The following is a 20,588-nucleotide window of genomic DNA, read 5'->3' on the forward strand; positions in this document are numbered from 1 at the left end:
AGTGGTGCCCCGCAAGACGAATGCCTCGCAAGACGAAAAACTCGCTAGACGAAAGGGTTTTGCGGTTTTTGAGCTGCTTCGCAAGACGAATTTCCCTATGGGCTTGCTTCGCAAGATGAAAACGTCTTGCGTTTTTTGCAAGTTTGTTTCCTTTTTCTTAACAGCTTTAATACAGTTGCGACTTGACTTCGAGGAGCAACTCATAGAACGTGGTGTGGTAGCCTTTTTTGAGGTTTTTGGTGATTTTTGAAGCTTTTCCAAAACTTTTCCGACACCGTGCTTCGCAAGACGAAAAATTCGCTAGACGAAAAAACTCGCGGAATGAATTAATTTCGTCTTGCAAGGCACCACTGTACCGTAATGAGTATATTTTATCTTTAAAAATAAAATGGTTTTCAGGTCAAGGACTGAAACCTGGACATTTGGATGTGTGCATTTCCTGGAGTAATATTCATACAGTGCAGACATTAAGGCCTGATAAGACTGTTTTCCCATAAAATTTGGGTTATAAGACTATATCACCCATTTAAAGTGGAGGGTGCGGAACTAAACTTTTGGTGCGCCAAAGGTTGCTGGCTACAAGTTCTATTAGAGAAGAGAAGAAGAGTTTGGATTTGATATCCCGCTTTATCACTACCCTAAGGAGTCTCAAAGCAGCTAACAATCTTGTTTCCCTTCCTCCCCCGCAACACACACTCTGTGAGGTGAGTGAGGCTGAGAGACTTCAGAGAAGTGTGACTAGCCCAAGGTCACCCAGCAGCTGCATGTGGAGGAGCAGGGAATCAAACCCGGTTCACCAGATTACAAGTCCACTGCTCTTAACCACTACACCATATTAGCCCTGGCCATTGGACATTCTGGCTGGAACTGATAGGAGTTGTAGTTCTTCAGATGCAATGTTGGACCATCTTAAGCCAACATGGTGCAGTGGTCAGAAATGATAGGACTTGTAGTTAGTTAAACAACATCTGGAGGGCCGCAGGCTAGCCATCTTTATGTAGTTCATTAAGGCATCCCTGATTAAAAGATAAGCTGTACTATAGAAGTACTTCCAGAAGTACATCCAGAAGCAAAGGCTGGTTGGGTTGTCCATATCCAGTTTTTGAAATGCCCAGAGACTGTAGTCAATTGCCCAATATTTAGACTTCTGTAAACAAAGCACTACTTACAGGAAGAGAACGGGGGCAGATGACATATAACAGGTGGCAAACTGTCTTACAATTTCAGACCAGAGAGCAGAGTTTGCACCCATGTCCCCTTCCCACCAGACTTCCTGGGCTTTCAAGGGTTGTTGGGTTCCCTTTTCCTGGTCTTAATAGCGGTTGAAGCAATAATTTCCCACTATTTTTCATACTTTAATTTTTTTTTTTTTTGCTGGGAATGCTCTTAATGTTTTGTTTTCGTTTTTAAAAAAGATATCTTATGAATTGAGAATCATGTTATACCAGTGTATATTTAACAAGCCAGAGAGCTTTGAAAAATAAAAGAGATGAAACAGTTTAAGCATCCTTAATATTTTGGTTTGAAGTACTTTGTACAGTAATGCCTAGTGCATGTGGTCCAAAAATTTATAGTTTGTTGGACTGGGAGCAAACAGCAAGCTCATTCTGTCATGAGCTTTCTTTGCCATGACACTTTTATTTATTTCACATTCTCCAAGCAATTTACAAAATAACAAATACAGTATGTATATGTAACAAACAAAACTGAAAACCTACAGTACAATACAATGCAATACAAAACAACAACAACAAACAACAATGGAAACACCTGAAGTGGGAACATACAAGTTGACCATTTTCTACAAACCAGGATTGCAAACCATGACTATATACTGTTGCCTGGTTTCAGAGTCATGGTGAGCTTTGGTTTAAGAATTTATTTATTAATTAAAATTTGTATACCACTCTTCATCCAAAGATTACAGGGTGGGTGGTCCCCAACATAAAAATACAGAATGAAAACACAAAATGCATAACAAAACAAAAACAAACCAGCAACCCCCCTTCCACAAACACATTTAAAAGGCCATAGAACAAACGAGAAGTCTTCTACAAAGCATATGATGATGGGAACGTAGTTTGCTGGAATGAAAATGTGACCTGTGAACTGGGCTGAAGTGGCACCATTATCACTTTGGTCCTGAATCTGGTCACTTCTAGTTTTTAAGATGATTTTGTGCATTGACCAAGTAGTTTTTATCTTGGTTAAACCATTTGGGAGAAATTTCACTGCAGACATACATCAAAGCTTCCAACTTTTTTGTGATGTATGCTTTTCATGAGCAAGTCAGAGTAAAGTATGTGTGTCAGCATTGCTTTTTTGGGGAGTTTAGTTGAATCTCCTGTCTTGTCGTTTAATGTAGAACTAAGCAATGGCATTGTATACTCTTAAGTACACCATGTGGCTAACTTTTGTGTAGATTAAATTGCTGCTTTCCTCCATGGAAGGATCTGCTTGTTTTATTCAGATTATTCTTGTGGCTCATCAAATTTGTGCACTTTCTTCATCAGTGATTCTTGATGACTTTTCCCCCTTTTAGTTTCAAAGACAAACCTTGCAGTTCATGAAGACAAGAACAGAGTTCCGTATGTCAAGGTAAAAAACATTCCTTTAGATACAGAAAAACCTTTAGAAATTGTTCTGGTCTAATGATTGAAAATGGTTTGTGTCATCACATGAATGTGCTTTATTTTAAAAATTTGCATGCTTCCTTTCTTCAGATACCATCAAGATAGCTTGACAAAAACTGTGGATAGCACTAAATAAATAAATTACAGAATACATAGATGATTCCAATACAGTGCAAGCAGCTTTCTCTCCTCTTCCTGCACCCCTCCCTTGCCAGATCTGCTCCAGAGAATTCCCCAACCCTTTGGAGCAGATTCTGAGGCTGCATGGGGTGAGCTTAGGCAGAGATGAGTTCTGTCATGGAAGTGAAAGTCTGTGATGTGAGTAGAGCAGCAACTTGGGGCACAACCCCATGTATAGAATCGAGGCCATAAAAGCAGTCATACCATTATTTAACTACTGGAGCCAACAAAACATACATATTACCAAAAAGAAAATCAATGGATAAGAAATTCTAGGTGGTATTCAGCTAAGTCATGACTTACCGTATTTTTTGCACCATAACACTCACTTTTTTCCTCCTAGAAAGTAAGGGGAAATGTCTGTGCGTGTTATGGAGGGAATGCCTACGGGTGGCATGCCTACGGATTTTCCTCCTCTAAAAACTACGTGCGTGTTATGGTCGGGTGCGTGTTACAGAGCGAAAAATACGGTACTTAATAAGTCTATTGGTCTATTCAGAATGTGACTCATTCAAATACCAGCCACCTAAATGAACCCTTCAAAATATGGTAAAATAAAAAAGACTGCAATCATTTATGTTCCCAGTGGAATTTTTTTATTTCCTGAGAAAAGACCTTGTGTAGGTAAATTTCGACAACTTTTCTCATACACATACAAACACACACACATCCCCCAAGCAATTGTCACAAAATAATTTGCTGTTTTTTTGTGTTACAGTGGATATTCAGATTCAATTACTTAGAAACATTTTTTTCCTTGTGCTGCTCTGAATGTTATCTTTAACAGTACTTCAGTAAGCCTCTCTTACACTAGAGAATGGAAGGGAATAATTTCTCATCAACCGAGAATTCTAACCATAAAAATTCAAGCAATGCTTTTCTGAAATATTAATGGACTTTTGCAATTTTTGCTTCATTTTCCTCCTTTTTAAATGGTTTCGTTTTGTTAGTCATCCTATTGAAATGAAACATTTGCATTTAATATTAATATTTAATAAATATGGAAGAACACTAGAAGGAAGTATTTTATTCTCAATATTCATAGAAGGGAATGGTGTTTTTAGGTTCATGTTCTAGGTGTCAGGGAAGTAAAGGTCTTTTTCAATCTTTATTTATTCAGAACTCCGTCTGTTAGCCTTCTGGAACTGCGTATTAAATTGCACTGTAGAAACTGCTCTTCTCTTGTTATCTGGTATGTTTTCTATGGTTGTGTCCAACATAAATTTGAGGACAGAATTTTGGCCTTGATTTGGGCCAAGTATATTGACTATTGGTACAAGTTCCTTACTTCTCCCGAATTCTCTTTATCTGACAAGTGCTGAATTTGAATTTCTAGGGCTGCACAGAAAGGTTTGTCTCTAGTCCTGAAGAAGTTATGGATGTAATTGATGAGGGGAAAACAAACCGCCATGTAGCTGTTACAAGTAAGCATTTATTTACTGCTAACCCTGTAATTAGGTTTTAACTAACTGCAACCAACACCATGCTAAAGTTCCGGTCAATGTTGTTGCCTCACTGCCTGCTATAATGCAAAAAAGGTACAATTAGTATGTGATTAGTCTCTTTGATGCTTTCTTATGCTGGAGTTCCTAATGCATAATGGTAAAATATATTACTATTTTTGTAACTTGAAAGGCATTTTGAAAATTATGATTGATATTTTCACGAGAAATAATATTTTAGGTCTTTAAATTTACAATATACCGAATGAATTCCTACCTTGTTGTTGATAAATGATAGTTTTTTTTAAAAAAATTAAAAATCCTGTAACTTTATGTGTTATTTAGCAACCATGAGTATTCACATTTATAACTTGTGTAAAATTTAGCCAAACTCAAGTGTTTGCAAATATGTGGCAGTTGTTTTTGTGAACTATAAGGCAAACAATGTTGCTCAGATTTAATGCAAAGAGCAACCATTATGTTGCCTAGCATAGTCATAAAGCCTCTAATACAATGACTGAAATTTAGCCACCATTAAACTTTGTGTGTTTTTAAAAAAAATGTGCTCAGTGTAATGGGAGATTACAACGCTCCCATATGTAGCACAGTGTGGCTGGTGGGAGCAGACTTTTGTTTACTTTCTCTTGTGGTCACAAATTGTTTTAACTTGGAGGGCTTCTTATTGGCTTGTTTTAGCTCATTAGTTATTAATAACAACCCTCACGACAAAACAGGTTTTTGAAGAGATGCATAGTATTTTATATAACACCTCACCGAATTTTCTTTTTCGTAGACATGAATGAACACAGTTCTAGAAGTCATAGCATCTTCCTAATTAATATCAAACAAGAGAATGTTGAAACTGAAAAAAAACTCAGTGGGAAGCTTTATTTGGTAGACTTGGCTGGGAGTGAAAAGGTAACAGAAGTACCTTATTACTCTACATAACATTATTGATTTGTTAGTGGTGCATGATGGTGGTAGCTTTATTTCAAATCCTAACTAGTCCTTTTGAAGTCACTGCATGATTATCTTGCATACAAGAGTGACCAGAGAATGATCTGGAAGTAGAGGACACCATTCTGTTGCAGCTAAGCAAATCTGCCTCTATAAAGGGCCAGAATGGTCACTGAGATTTCATATGAAAGCTGCTTTAAGGTCTACAAGGGAAATTTGAATATAAGTGAAATAAAGGTGTTTTTTTAATTAAAAAAACCAACTTGTGTGTTGTGTTTATATATGATTAGCAAAGAAAATAACTGTTACAAGTGTTATGAAAATTTTGTAGCTTTGTAAACTGATAACTTCTCTGGCTCAGGCAAGATGGGGTAAAGCTACTTTCAAGTGTTGCACCTTTTTCTTATTTTGCAATGATCAGAATTTGAGCTCACTGAGCAATATCTGCTCTCTGGCAGGTCAGCAAAACGGGTGCAGAGGGCTCTGTTCTTGATGAAGCCAAAAATATTAACAAGTCTTTGTCTGCTTTGGGCAATGTGATCTCAGCACTAGCAGAAGGAACTGTAAGTAATTTGTACTTTTTAAAAATAGTGACCGTTTGATGGCTTGGTTACTTCCCAGTTTTCTACCTCTTGGGGCAAATTAATAATAGATCTCCACGTTAAATTCAGAGGAGAAAAGGTATATATTCCCTTCCCACCCACCCCCACTTTGCCAGCTGGCAAGAAGTTGTTTTTTTGTTTTTTACTGCAGGGTCTTTTAGTTCCATATTTAACTAGTGACGGATCAGATGGCAATCTGTTAGAAATTATATGAACCTGCCTTAGTAATATGAAAACAGTTTTACATATTCTAGGTTGACTTACTTTTTACTTATTATCATCCCTTTTAAGCAATTGTGTGTGTTCTGATGCTGTATCATCCATCTTAATTAGAAAACACATGTCCCATATCGAGACAGCAAGATGACCAGGATTCTTCAGGACTCCTTAGGTGGAAACTGTAGAACCACCATTGTCATCTGTTGCTCCCCATCCATCTTCAATGAAGCAGAAACCAAGTCTACTCTAATGTTTGGGCAGAGGTGAGCAGGTGCACCTGTCTCTTGGGAGAGATTATGGGTTGAATCCAGCCGTGTCCCTCCTCTGACAAAGGCTCTTTAATCTAGCAAATGCCTTCATCAGAAGAATGGAAGCTGAGTTATGGGCAGAAGTGAGGCCAGCCAATTATGGCTGGATAAGAAAACATTGCTGGGGTTAGACTTGGCATCTTCTGTCAGCAGACAACAATGATATTGCAGTAGTTCCATGATAAGGCACTCAAGAATAAAATTGCATATGCAGCAAAAGAACTTGCTTTGTGCTTAATTTTCTGCATCGGTGCTTTGCTGGCTCATAGCCTGATGTGGCTCTATTGATCTTCCAGTGACTGCGTTGATGTGGATAATGTGCATAGCTTTCCTCACAGTAAATGTGCAGATCAGATAAGTGAATGTAACTGGACATATTAAAAAAGCCTTTCAGAAGGCTTCACTTCTGATCTTTAAACCCCAGTAGTGCTACTGGAAGCTTAGTAGTATTTGTATCCAAAGGTTTTGGTATAGGGCAGAGGGGAAAGATGGTTGTAAAGAGCTCAGATGTGACAGATTATTGCTCAGATGCACAGAATTCAGACTGCATAGTCTCCATCACACTTGTCTTTTCTTGTTTGTTGACTGGATCTTTCTTTTTGCATTAGCTTTTTTAAAAAGGATGGGATTTTCGTTTGGAAGTCATATCCATTTTGCAGCAGACTGAGCCAACATAGTGTGGTATAGCCTTGGCTAATGAGAGCTATGATAGATGCTACATAAATAATGAATTCAGGGATGTGTGTGTCAGCCATAAAACTGGAATCAAATGAGTACATTTAAGTCTTGCTATGCTGGGGTTGTTTAAAGGCGGTGGGAGAGAAAAAAAAACAGTGCAATTTGGTATCAGCAGAACAGAGTCTGTCATTTCTCTTATTAAAAACAGAAATGCCAGCTGAGACCGGTGGGAAAAGAGAGACTCTGAGGAAAACTTCAAGAAGGAAGTACAAACCAGTTATCCAGAAATAAAGACTTACGTGGCTCACCCTGCTGTAAAGGATGCAAAAGAAATATTCATATTTCGTTTTCCAGGAGAAAGATTCTACATTTGCTGCTGTTTGTATTTATTCGTTTGCAATGCAAGCCTGTACATATCTACCCAGAAGTACATTCCATTGAGTTCAGTGGAATTTACTTCCAGCTAAGTGTGTATAGTATTACAACTTTCAGACCACAGAGAAGTTAATAAGATTAATGTCAGTGCTTGTTTGGTAAGTTGTTGTCTTTCTGTACAGAGCAAAGACCATCAAGAATACAGTCTCTGTGAATCTTGAGCTGACTGCTGAAGAATGGAAGAAAAAATATGAGAAGGAGAAGGAAAAAAACAAGACATTGAAGAATGTTATCCAGCATCTGGAGATGGAACTGAACAGGTGGAGAAATGGTGAGAAATAACTCTGTTGTCAATTATTAGGCAGCTGTTAAGGTATTAAGCCAAATAGTTGCAATAAAATAAATTATGATACACTTTACTGTCTGTTACAATGATGAATCATGTTCTTCTGTTTGTCTGCACAGACCTATTCAACTTTGGTTCATCCCTAAACATAGGCCTGGTTCAGGACGTCACATTGCTGGCTTCATAAACCATGGTTTATAAAGCTGGGAACCAACATTAGGCCCACACAGTCCTACCCTGTGGTCTTCCCTCTCCTCCTCTTGTATAGTGTGGAGAATCCTGGCTTGCTTTACATCAGAGTTCTCTTGTTGTCTGAAAAAGGAAGCCCTGGTTTAACTGACTAGAATATTAACAGAATGTCTGTATTTTCAGGCAGAATGTTGGAGGGTATGGGATCTAAGCAGGAAATATTTACAAATTATGCCCTGTTTCCTTAGGCTACTAGCTGTCACACCCAACTTTAAAATGATAATGTGTACATGTTGTAGGGATGGGATTATTCACAGAGATTGCTCATCAATAGACTTGCAATTGAGAGGAAGGAAAATTGTAAATGGAACATTGTGCTGTTGCACTCTTTACTTAAAATTCTGAAACTATTAATTGAGAATTAAGTCCTATTGAAAACAGTTGAATTTGAGTAACCTTAACACGCTTGTCTGCTCATTAATTCTATTGAAATGAGTGGGACTTACTCCCTGGTAAGTGGAGTTAGGATAGCAATCTAACCGAGAAATAAAATGAGAGTCTACAGAATGGTTAAATAATGCCACAGTTCCATGCAGGTATGATAACATATGGTTCAGGTTTTAATGAGTGAACTTCATTTGTAGGAATTTAAATACTTGGTGTGGTATCCAACTGAATGGTCCCACTAGCTCAAGAACTTTAAGCTTTGCATTGTACCCTTCATCTCCTCACACAACAACCCCAAATCTGACGGCAGGGAAACTCTATTGTGTAGCTTAAAGTCCTTGCACTTTTTTCCCTTGGATACTGCCCTTGATGAGTTTTATTTTATTCACCACCATGCCGTCATTCTGCTTATATGTTTTTCTCTGTCGGACAGAAAACTATTGGACCTACAGATTGATAATTCAGAAGAAGCAAATGCTTCTCTACTTAAAAGAGCAATACCAGTCTGAGCAACAATAAATCTGAAATCACAACTTTCCCCCTAAAAGCATTGTTTGTATGTTGTAAATATTATAGATACATTATTATTTTTATTTTGTCTGATGTTGCTAGCCTCCATAGTAGCATACAATGTGTTGTTGAGGGAGAAGGGCTTCAATTGCAAAAGAGTTCTTCCCCCCCCCCTATAACCCAGATATGTGAATATTGGTTGTGTGTTACTCAGTTGTGAAGGGGAAAAAAATTCTTTTTATTTTATTATACCCACCCATCTGGCTGGGTTTCCCCAGCCACAGTGCTGCCATATGACAGGCAAGAGCCACATATGGGGTGGGTTCCTCGTATATTGTTACAGTTTAAAAAATAAATATAACAAAAATGAAATTACATATACCAGGAGCTAAGGTTAATTTTGCCAGGACAATGTAGCAGTAAATTATTTTCAAGCATGAACAGGGAGCTTTCCCCCTCACTGCTGAGTAGCCACCACCATCTGCACACATCTTGGATAGGCAGGGAAAGCTTTAAGGGCAAAAGATAATGACATTTGCAAATATATACCAGAGATGGGGAATGTATGGCTCTCCAAATTTTGTTTTGCTACTATTCCCAACAGCCCTGGCCATGGTGGCTGGGACTAATGGGAGCTACAGCCCCTGACATCATCATCATCATCATCATCATCATCATCATCATTATTATTATTATTATTATTATTCCACCACAGGGACACAGCTTTGCTTTACACTTCTACCATTTAAAAAACTAACATTGGAAGCAGCCACCCCCCCAAGGCATTCTACTGATCGCCACTGTATAAACTTGTGAAAATGATAAGCAGCTTATTTTCTTTAGTAGCAGAAAGCACACACTGGAACAAATTCTGAGACTGTTTGTGCTTAATTAAACCTGGTTCTCCTCTTTCCTTTGAAAGCATTTGTATCCAAGACACTTGCAGTGATACAGACATGCCACTCTTTAACTTTTCTGGTGCTTTCAAAAATAGCAACATAGCCTCCGGAACTGCTGCCTTCAACTGTAAAGAGACAGGCATTCTTCTCTAGTGTGTCACCAGAACTGCCTGTAAGTGAAATATCGCAGAAGAAACCTTGGAAATAGACCAACTTATTTCAGTTGGCCTAGCAGAAAGTGGTTCGCAGGATTGTGGTAGGGTTTTCCGCCCAATGTGTAAGAAGAAGAAAAAAAGCATATAGGAAAAGAGCCAGCAAGGATCTTAAATAAATCAGGATTGGCTAAATAACTTTTTTTTTGTTTTTTTTTTGAGGCTGCCCATACAATTATGCAGCGGCATATTGGATAAGGTGGAATGCAAAGTACTATCACCTTTCTAATTGCATTTAAGGATAGAATTGGCGGAAGAGCTGTGCTTTCCCCACCACCTTGGCCTTTTTCTGTTTTCAGCCTGCACTTTTTGTATCTGTGGGTTGGTTCATGCAAGGCTTCAACTGTGTTACTTGAGGTTTCCCACAGGCATCCGGCCTGCCATTGTGAGAACCGGATCTGGACTAGATGGGCCATTGGCCTGATCCAGCAATCTTCTTATGTTCCCGTAGTGGTGAGGGCATGGCATTGTGCCTCCCTACTCAGTCTTCTCAAAATTGTCGGTATGTGCTAAATGGATTGGCCATGAACGTTTTTTCTTCCCATTCCAACATTCCATTCGACATGTGAACATCAGGCTGAACAGGCATGGCCACTGGGAATGTGTGAGTATCTTCCTCACCGCACACTCATTTTCTCTGTGTGAATCAGCCCTTGATCTTAGGTAGTTGGAGCATCAGAGCAGGAGAAGATTGCCAACACTTCAGCATTTTCAAAATGAAAACAAGCATTCTGTTTTACATTTTTCTGGGGTGTGGACTGTGAAGTAGTGGCTATTTCTTAGGTAGGATTTTAACATTTAGGTTTAAATCCTTCACTACAGGCTGCAGCCCACAGTATTTCCAACTCACAATCCCCCCCCCCCGATAGAACTTCAATACATAGGGAACAGCAATTCTGTTGCTAATAGTAACATAAAGAGCAATTATTGCTGTGCACTCTGGATAAGAGGGAAATAAGGTAATTTTGGGGGTGGTGATCATGTCAGACTTCAGTGAGCTAATGCTAACGGATTCACTCCCTGCCCCCCTTATTACAGATGGCTGCAAAAAATTTCAGTTTTAATTATGAAATGCAGAGAGAGCTGTAGAGGATTTTTTTTTAAAAAAATTAAATACCTATAAAAAGTATTGAAAATTTTGTTTCATTATTATAGGCCCCTTAAAAACCACCTTCAGTTGTTTCTAGATCTTTTCAGTGAGTCAGTACTCTAAAGGTTAATTATATTCATTACTGAGGCAAACACAAAATTCTTAGTTGTAATATGCACTTGTGATTTAGCACTTGACTTAAAATATTGGATTTTTGAACACAAGTATGCTTTCTTTCCAAGTGAGTTGCCATTCATCATAATCGGGCATGTTTGCTACTGCAGTTATTTTTTTTGTGCTGCCCCTGTTTGTATGATGGTGGGGCAGAGACTTTAGTATGGAGAAAAGGTTTCACCATGAGACTTTTTGAATATACTCAATGTTAACATTGCAGAGTAGATGACTGTTTTTAAGAGCTTTTGTCACTACCTTGATATAGCTCATAGTAACCAGATGTATAGGTTCTTTGGAGGAATAATGAAATGTGGTCTGAAACATGGGGCTGGCAGGATGGCTGCCTCATGTTGTTCTGCTGTTTCTGTATATCTACTCCACCGTAGTTCTGATCACTACTTCTGACAACGTAGTTATGATCCTTAAGGCAAACTAATTTGCTTTTTATTTCAGCTGGTTCTGAGAGACCATTAGGCATGGAGGCCTTCAATTATAAGGACTGTAGATTTAAGTCTCCAAAGGACATTGAAGATTAAATATTGATTCCTTGCTTTTTGGACTTTTTGTATTATCACTGATTGTATTGAGATGTGTTTGCAGGAGAGGCTGTTCCTGAGGATGAACAGATCAGTGCTAAGGACCAAAAGAATTTGGAGCCATGTGACAATACACCCATTATCGATAATATTGCACCTGTTGTTGCCAGTATCACAACTGAGGAGAAGAGGAAATACGATGAAGAGATTACTAGTCTCTACAGACAATTGGATGATAAGGTTTAGAAATTATTTCCTTTCAACTTAATTATGTCTTGACGACTACTGTAGATTTTGTTTAAAGAGTGTTTTTTATTCATCAAAACCACCACATGCTTCGAAGTGTGCAAAATAGAAAACTGGTGGTGTAAAATCTCACAAGTTTTGTGGCCATTACAGTTGAAAAATGTTAACCGAACTCCATTCCTGTCACTATTGAACAACTAATAATGCATTGTCCCAGCCATATGTACAGCTATGCGATTTGGAGGTGCCAGACCCCTCTTGAATCCCTGGGTCCATCAGTTGTTAAAAATGTAAGCCAGGCTAACTTCCTATGTTGGGTTAATCACCTAAGTGATGGGCCATTAAGAGAGCAAAGGAGAGGGGGTGATTTTGTTGGCACATGGCGCAGGTATAATTATATACAGTGGTGCTTCGCAAGACGAAAATAATCCGTTCCGCGATTCTCTTCGTCTAGCGGTTTTTTCGTCTTGCGAAGCAACCCTATTAGCGGATTAGCGCTATTAGCGGTTTAGCGGCTATTAAAGGCTTAGCGGATTAGCGGCTAAAAGGCTATTAGCGGCTTAGCGGCTTAGAAAAAGGGGGGGGGAAGCGAAAAAAAATCACAAGACTCGCAAGCCCATAGGGAAATTCGTCTTGCAAAGCGCATTGAAAAACTGAAAACCCTTTCGTCTAGCGGGTTTTTCGTCTTTCGAGGCATTCGTCTTGCGGGGCACCACTGTATTGCACTGAACACTCTGAAGTTTGTTCTTGATTTTGGATAAATGTTCAGGAATCTACAGGAAGCACATTCTTCTCTTTATCTCTGCAAAAGCAAGAGCTTCTGCTAAGGAGGGGGAAACAATTTGTTTTAAACAGCAAAGGAAAATAATATATGTCATACCCTATATGAAACAACTTGGGTGCTTTAAACTATCAGCAGTTTTATTGCATGAATTCTCACTTAATAAAGGAAGGGGATTTTTTGTTATAATTCTGTAGTGTATTTATATAAAATGGCACTGTTACTAGAAGCAGATTCCAATTTCAAGCAATGTTTACAACCACATTATGCAGGTGATTTAAAGAAAGCAGGATGAAGCCAGTTACAGTTTTGTGTCTGCTTTGAAGGATATTTCTTTTTTCTGTAGAATATTTATTTCACTCCAATATTGCATCCATTTTGTGTTGGTTTCAAGCTTTAACGAATGTAGAAAAAGGGGAAGAAGCTCCTGATAGTTTTTTTTCACCTATTGCAGGATGATGAAATCAATCAACAGAGTCAATTGGCAGAGAAACTAAAGCAGCAGATGTTGGATCAAGATGAGGTAAATATTAGCCCAAAGCATATTATTGTGATAATAATTATTATGACCTTTTAAAATGGGCATTTCCCTATATCTTCTCCCTGCCCCACCATCCTAACCCTCACTTTAAACCTAATTCAACTGATGTTTCATTTGCTATTCATGGTTTTGTTTGCTATTAGGCAGAAGCTCATCCTTTTCTCAGTTCATCTTGCTCTGCGACTTGAAAGATTTTTCTTGTTTTTTTAAAAAAGAAAATGATGCCCATACTAATAAAGTGCTACTAGCTTTAAAAATAGGAGGCAGTAACACTGGAGACCCCTTGGTCAAATCCAGACCCCACTGAGAAATTCCAAATGTAACCTTCTGGTTGCTAACCTAGAGACATCAGTGCTTCAGTGGGTGGAAATTAATGCACTAGACCAGGGTTAGAGACCCTGTGTCCTTCGATATGTACTCCCACCAGCCCCAGCCAGCATGACCAGTAGTCAGGGATGATGGGACTTGTAGTCCAACCACATCAGGTGGGCCACAAGTTCTCCATCATTGTACTTTGCTCCTCAAACAGTCTGCTAGGAAAACCAGCTGTTGACCAAAAGCAAAAAACCTTTGCCATTAATTTTTGGCACTCTGTTCTCTGCTTAGGAATGGAGCGTGCTTTTGCTTAATTTTGTTCCCTGTTTACTGTATTCTCTAGTGCTTTCTGCCGTTCTTTGTGATGAGCTCAGTGATAGATGGGCTTCAGGGTGTCTGCCTTAATGATGGCTTTCCTTAATTAGCCAGCACACTTATTTCTGGCTGATTAAGCTAGCAGATTCATTGCTAGCATAAGTGTTACAAAAAGGGGAACATGCTGTTCTAATATCTTTCACATTCTAGTCCCACTGATTAACTTTTTTGTGCATCACAAAATCATTTGCTGGGACTAAATAGACCGTATGTTGAATGTGAATGCCTTCATTTTTTAAATTGCTAAACCATGTGGGCTAAAGTTTTGTGTATATGTAGAAGCTAGATGTAATGGATATGTTGATGTGGTCTGCTTTTTAGTCTGTCATGTTCACTTGGCGTGATCACAGTTCTAACCCTTATTTTGGACAGATATATAACATTGTGCTGATTAATTCTTTTGATATCTTCCCATTTTGCAAGGATAGCTTATTGAAACATTTTTAAGCTTTGTAACTGGAATACATGGCCTACTATCCCAGAAATGCCACTTTCTATAAGTTCAGATAGGATTAATACAAATTCGTAGGCTTATCTTTACCTCCTTCTAGCATAGCCCGTGGTCTAAATGCTCGTAGACTCCATGGCTTTCTATAACAAGCGTCTCATGTGTTGACGAGTAGGTGAAAATATAAGGAGGTATTGTGTTCACAGGTTAGATGCACATTCACAAAAATACATGGTTCAACAGATAATGAACAAATAATGTCCAAAAGGCCTTTTACAAACGTCTCCCATCTTTTTTATTGGACCATAACCTTTTGAATTATGGAGGAAGTGTTGGCTTTCCACAGGGGCGGGCAGGCTAAAAGCTTCTCACTGGGTGCTTCTAAAGTGCTGAAGATTGATCTTAGTGTAGGGATGAATCAGAAGGGTGTAATCAGTTGGGAAGTGGGGAAAGTTGGATTTGGCTTAGTGGGGTTGATGGGAGTGTTGATGAACAATGTCTGGAGGGCATCACATTGAGTTGGTGGACCAATTATCTATTCTTGTTGGTTTTTATGTATGCTGCCCAGAGAACCTGAGTTATGGGGCTGCAGAGAAATATAATTCGTAAATAAAAAGATTTTTTCAGCCCACTCTTGTACTGTTATGTGTGAGCAAGCAACATTCTTGCTTCTGTTGTTGTGGAGTATCATGCAGTATACTAGAATTCTTCTAAACCCTGAATTACAGTTTGTTACTCTTAAGCATGTTATAATTTATTCTATTAATAATGGCCAAATGGAAGATTCAGAAGAGTTGGGGCAGTTAACAAGCCCTGCTTCTCTTCTGCTCTCACTGAGATGTTTCAGCGATTCCTTCCCACCTCCACAAACATCTCCTGTTTCCAATTCTATTTCCAATGTCTGGTTTATGCTGTTTTCACTCACAGTGCCTATGTCATAATGGTCCTCCTTTTAACCCAAGAGTTACACAATCTTAATGTTTCCATCTCTTTGTAGCTTTTGGCTTCCACTAGGAGAGATTATGAGAAGATCCAAGAGGAACTCACTCGTCTCCAGATTGAAAATGAAGCTGCGAAAGAGGAAGTGAAAGAAGTTCTTCAGGCTCTGGAGGAACTGGCTGTTAATTATGACCAGAAGTCACAGGAAGTGGAGGACAAGCTGAGAGCTAATGAACAGCTAGCTGACGAACTTGCACAGAAAACAGTAAGAACAACCCTTCTCTCTGTGTGTGCATGTGCATGCGTGTCTACATGTACATCATTCTGGAAATCTGGAAATGCATTCTAGAATCAACAATGATATCTTCCTAATTTCAAGAGAAGCTGTGGATTTCTAAAACTAGCTGTTTAAACATAAGATGTGCAGCTTTATTTTATTAACGTTTACTCAGCAGTGCATACTACTGAGTCCAGTGGCCCCTATTGTTAGGTAAGTATGTGTAAGCTTTCACCCAGTTCATGTTCACATTTGTCTGCACTTCATGCTGTTATATTCTGAGGTAGAGTGCTATTGCCACCACAAAGTTCACTAAAATACCTTCAAGTTTTGATTTATGTGGTTGTTGTTTTTTAATGTCTCGGTCTCTTTCCCTTGTATACTGTTACATTGCTTCTTTAGCTTCTGGCAATCTTTTCATATCCACATCAAGAGCCAGTGCAGTAGTCCTATAAATTGCTGTGCTCATATTCCAGCTTGGCCAGAGACTCAATAGGCAATTAAGCCAGTGTGTCTCAAATCTTTGTTCCCCATTTAGGTAATGAGGGAAAAGGATTAAAATAAGTACGAATGAGATTATGAGGATTAGCTATACTCCAAAGTAGTGACCTGTTTCAGGTGCTGAGGGTAAAACCATATTTTTTAATTACATCTTTTGCAAACTTCTACTATTGATGGTGTTCAAGGTAGTGAACAACATATCGGAGAATGCCACAGAAACACATATTGTATGCAGTTGCAGAATTAAGGGTAGGGAAATAATAATAATAATAATAATAATAATAATAATAATAATAATAATAATAATAAAAAAAACATTGGTGCATCCATTTTTACATTTTGTTCATTTATGTATGACAGATATATGAGAAGGCAGAGTACCATTCCTCTGCATATGGACACCGGGGAGCAGTTACGTTGTGCAGATTTTAATTGGAAGAACATTAGCAGAAACAGGGTGGATAGGCAAATGGAAGAGGGAAGTTTTCCTGTTACCATTGAATGGTTTTTGCTGAAAGAATACAATCTCAAGAGAAATTAAAAGTAGCTTGCTTACACTGTTAATAAAAAGAAAGCAAGCTCAATGCCTGGTCTTCATGATGTAGCTGTGAAAGGGAGACGAATGGCATGTCACTCAGCAGTGAAGATGTAGGGTGCAATCTTATTGCTATAATACACATTGCAGTTCTTCCAGTTTATTTGTGTTCATGTCATTCTAAAAAGCTCTCTTGGTTGCTGCTTCTTGTTTTCTGTAAGGATTTTGTCACCAACCCTTAACATAGACTAAACATAAGCAATGAGGTACCCTCAGCCACATCCAACTTGGTCCATTCTGATTTATCTCTAGTGATTTTACCTCTAGCTACTACTTAGAAGCCAGCAGGGGCATACACTGATTTGAGTAGTTTTCATATTCAAAGGGAAACTTTCATACTTTAAGCGAAATCTGGGATATTTGAACTGTGGGAAATGCTGAGGCTGTGTGTAAACAGACATTTTATGTACAAAATTCTTGTGTAGAGTCCACATGTTCAAATTCTAGTGTACAATTCCCTATCAAATCTCTGGATTGGTACTTAATAGGATTTGGAACAGACTACTTACAGAACCATACAGGAATTTCTGGTGGTACCAGTATAAAGTATTTTAGTGTCTGTGTTTAATTCATTATTGAGGATGGCACAGCTACACAGATTGGCTGTGATTCCTTCGTTTTTATCCTTGGGTGTTCAAGAACACAAACTTTTAATGCAGCAAACACCAGCTTAACCTCAGAAATGTATAATTGCTGCAACAAGTGTGAAGTCTTCACTGCTGTTCATTATTTTGCAGTCTGCCCTGACAACTACACAGAGAGAGTTGGGACAGTTGCAAGAACTCAGTAACCATCAGAAGAAGAGAGCTACTGAGATCTTGAATTTACTGCTTAAGGACCTTGGCGAGATTGGAGGAATCATTGGCACTAATGACGTTAAAACAGTAAGTTGAATTTTTTAAAAATCTTAAATGGGATTATCTAACTTCATTGGCAGGCTGGACTGCAAAGCTTGTTTCTCTTACTATGTTCATGAAACTCATGAACAAGTGAGCTTTTCCCAATTCATTTTGCCAGGCAGTTTGTGTATCCAAAGGGCTGGAATTGCTGATAGGTCCTTTCATTTAAAAGTTGAACCCATAAACATATGAAATACTTGGAGGTTCATGGGGAAACTACTGTGAGCTGAGAAACTTCTGCATGGCAAGTCCAAGCATTTCTGGATGGGATTTCTAGATTTTGAATATTGTCTACATTGATCTAAATAAAAAGCAGGGTATCCAGCAATCTATTATAATTCCTATTGTTAAGGGGAGCTGGTGGCGCTGTGGTCTAAACCACTGAGCCTCTTGGGCTAGCTGATTGGAAAGTTGGCGGTTCAAATCTGTGCAGTGGGGTGAGCTCCCGTTGCTCTATCCCAGCTTCTGCCAACCTAGCAGTTTGAAAGCATGCCAGTGCAAGTAGATAAATAGGTACCGCTCCGGCGAGAAGGTAAACGGCATTTCTGTGCGCTCTGGCACTCGTCACGGTGTCCCATTGCACCAGAAGTGGTTTAGTCATGCTGGCCACATAACCTGGAAAGCTGTCTATGGACAAATACCAACTCCCTTGGCCTGAAGCGAGATGAACGCTGCACCCCATAGTTGCCCTTGACTTGACCTAACCGTCCAGGGGTCTTTTACCATTACCTTTACCATAATACCTATTGCATCTTCTGGTAAATGAAGTATTTATTTATCAAGACTATTTATATACCACTTTTCAGTCAAACCTCACAAAGCAGTTTACATAAGATTATAAAACAATAAGTATTGATTTTTTTTTGGGGGGGGGGAAGAAGCTACAATGTAATGGAAAAGGCAACTTGTGTCTTTAGGACAAGCTGTTACTGCTTCTCAGTCGCCTGAGGGCAAAATGGTCCTTCAGATGTCCCTGTGATGGCAGCTGGGGGACAGAGGGGCCTCTATGGGAGCTGGCTGGTGACAATTTCCCAAGCTTCTTTCTTTCCAACTTTAAAACTTTAGAATATATATAATGCTTCAAAACAACAACAACAATTCTGCTGGTTGCCATTTAAAATACATAATAAATTTTAATATCTTAAATTTGGCATCTAGAATTGAGCAAGGTGAGCCTCTATTGGGAAAGCATTCCAGAACTTCAGCATCACTGGCAGTAAGGGAAGACCAGTACAAACCGGGCTGATTTCCATTGCCTAATGCCAACAGAGTTGAGCATCTCAGTAGTAACAAATTGAATTTACTGGTACATGTTCACCATGCAACTGTTTTGGATGTTCAGTTGGCAGATGTGAATGGAGTGATTGAGGAGGAGTTCACCATGGCAAGGCTCTACATCAGTAAGATGAAGTCCGAGGTGAAATCTCTGGTGAACCGTAGCAAGCAGTTGGAGAGTGCCCAGATAGACTCCAACAGGAAGATGAATGCCAGCGAGAGGGAACTTGCCGCTTGTCAACTCCTTATCTCTCAGGTTATTAGGGTGCTTTCTCTTTTTATCCCCCCCTTCCTCCAGCCACTAACCAGTCCAATTAATTTGCCTCTGTGCATATTAAATATATATGTTTTCTCGCTTACATCTTTCAAAGCATGAAGCAAAGATAAAGTCTCTCACAGACTACATGCAGAACATGGAGCATAAACGAAGGCAGCTAGAAGAGTCACAGGATTCACTTAATGAGGAGTTGGCCAAATTGCGTGCTCAAGGTACAATATTTTCAAGCGTTCCCAGTTTTATGTATTGCCTCTTCTGAGCTGAAAACAGCCCTCTTGGGTCACATCTGCACCGTACATTTAAAGTTTTCTTCCACCACTTAAACTGTCATGGCTTCCTCCTCCCCCCCCCAAAAAAAAACACCAATCCAAGGAGATGCAGCTTGTTAATGGAACTGGGAATTGTAGCTCTGTGAGGGGTCTCCTAGCAACTCTAAGCACCCTTAACAAACTGCAGTTCCTAGGATTGTTTGAAGGAAGCCATAACAGTTAATGTGGTACAACAGCACTTTAAATGTATGTGACCTTGGGCTTTCTTCTGCTTTTCTCAGGAGATGCTGAATTTTGGTGAGGCTTTTTCTATTGCAGTTACCTTCTTTCCTACCACTGTAATGAGCCCTACAGCTCCACTGGGATTGGACATGGATTGGCAGGCTCAGTTGGATGAGGAGGAAGCAGGAGGAAGGGAATGCGGGATGTAGGTTCTCCCCTTTCCGCCTATCCTGTGGAGTAGAGAACATCAACCGGCTGCTGAGGATGGCTAAGAGGGAGATGAACAAAGGAGTCAGAAGGCGAGATGCGGCATCGCCTCTGAGGACCAGGCATTGCCTCCATAGATGGGAATAGATTCACCCGTCCAGATGGGATGTGCCCCTATGAAGTAGACACATCTGTGAGGCAAGAGGGTCTCATGCGTAAGATCACCATGCCTCATCTTTAAAAGCCTGGCTGGAGTGATGTGGAGACATCTCTGTTGCTTCCATCTATTCCTGAACTTCCTGCCTAGCTCCTGAACTCTTGAGTCCTACACTGCGCCTGCTTCAGAGCCTGTACAGTTAACTTTCCTGAATAAAGATATCTATCGTGACTCGGATGGGAAGAGCCTCTATTATCATGTTTTGGGCAGGAATAAGGACAACCACCCTCCTCATTGCTGAGGACTCAAATAGCATTTCAGACTGGTTAAGGCTAATGACATGTCTGATCTGGGTGGAGCAATGCTTCTTCGGAGCCAGTGTGGTGTAGTGGTTAAGAGCGGTGGACTCGTAATCTGGTGAACCGTGTTCGTGTCTCTGCTCCTCCAAATGCAGCTGCTGGGTCACC

At 39.4% G+C, this 20,588-nt stretch overlaps 1 protein-coding gene across 3 annotated transcripts in view; it reads left to right on the forward strand.

Moving 5' to 3' along the window:
- KIF5C (kinesin family member 5C) overlaps positions 1 to 20,588 on the forward strand; it is a 326,400-nt gene that overhangs the window by 287,093 nt on the left and 18,719 nt on the right. For all 3 annotated transcript variants that reach the window (XM_081167631.1, XM_081167632.1, XM_081167630.1), the window contains 12 exons: positions 2,543 to 2,598; positions 4,150 to 4,237; positions 5,049 to 5,173; positions 5,671 to 5,775; positions 6,148 to 6,296; positions 7,577 to 7,725; positions 11,862 to 12,037; positions 13,279 to 13,347; positions 15,501 to 15,707; positions 17,553 to 17,699; positions 19,057 to 19,245; positions 19,361 to 19,478. In XM_081167631.1, coding sequence (XP_081023757.1) covers positions 2,543 to 2,598; positions 4,150 to 4,237; positions 5,049 to 5,173; positions 5,671 to 5,775; positions 6,148 to 6,296; positions 7,577 to 7,725; positions 11,862 to 12,037; positions 13,279 to 13,347; positions 15,501 to 15,707; positions 17,553 to 17,699; positions 19,057 to 19,245; positions 19,361 to 19,478 — 1,578 coding nt within the window. The remainder of the gene's footprint in view (positions 1 to 2,542; positions 2,599 to 4,149; positions 4,238 to 5,048; positions 5,174 to 5,670; positions 5,776 to 6,147; positions 6,297 to 7,576; positions 7,726 to 11,861; positions 12,038 to 13,278; positions 13,348 to 15,500; positions 15,708 to 17,552; positions 17,700 to 19,056; positions 19,246 to 19,360; positions 19,479 to 20,588) is intronic.

The sequence above is a fragment of the Podarcis bocagei genome (genome assembly GCF_964188305.1).
Source record: "Podarcis bocagei genome assembly, chromosome: 1".
In the NCBI taxonomy this organism is placed as follows: domain Eukaryota; kingdom Metazoa; phylum Chordata; class Lepidosauria; order Squamata; family Lacertidae; genus Podarcis; species Podarcis bocagei.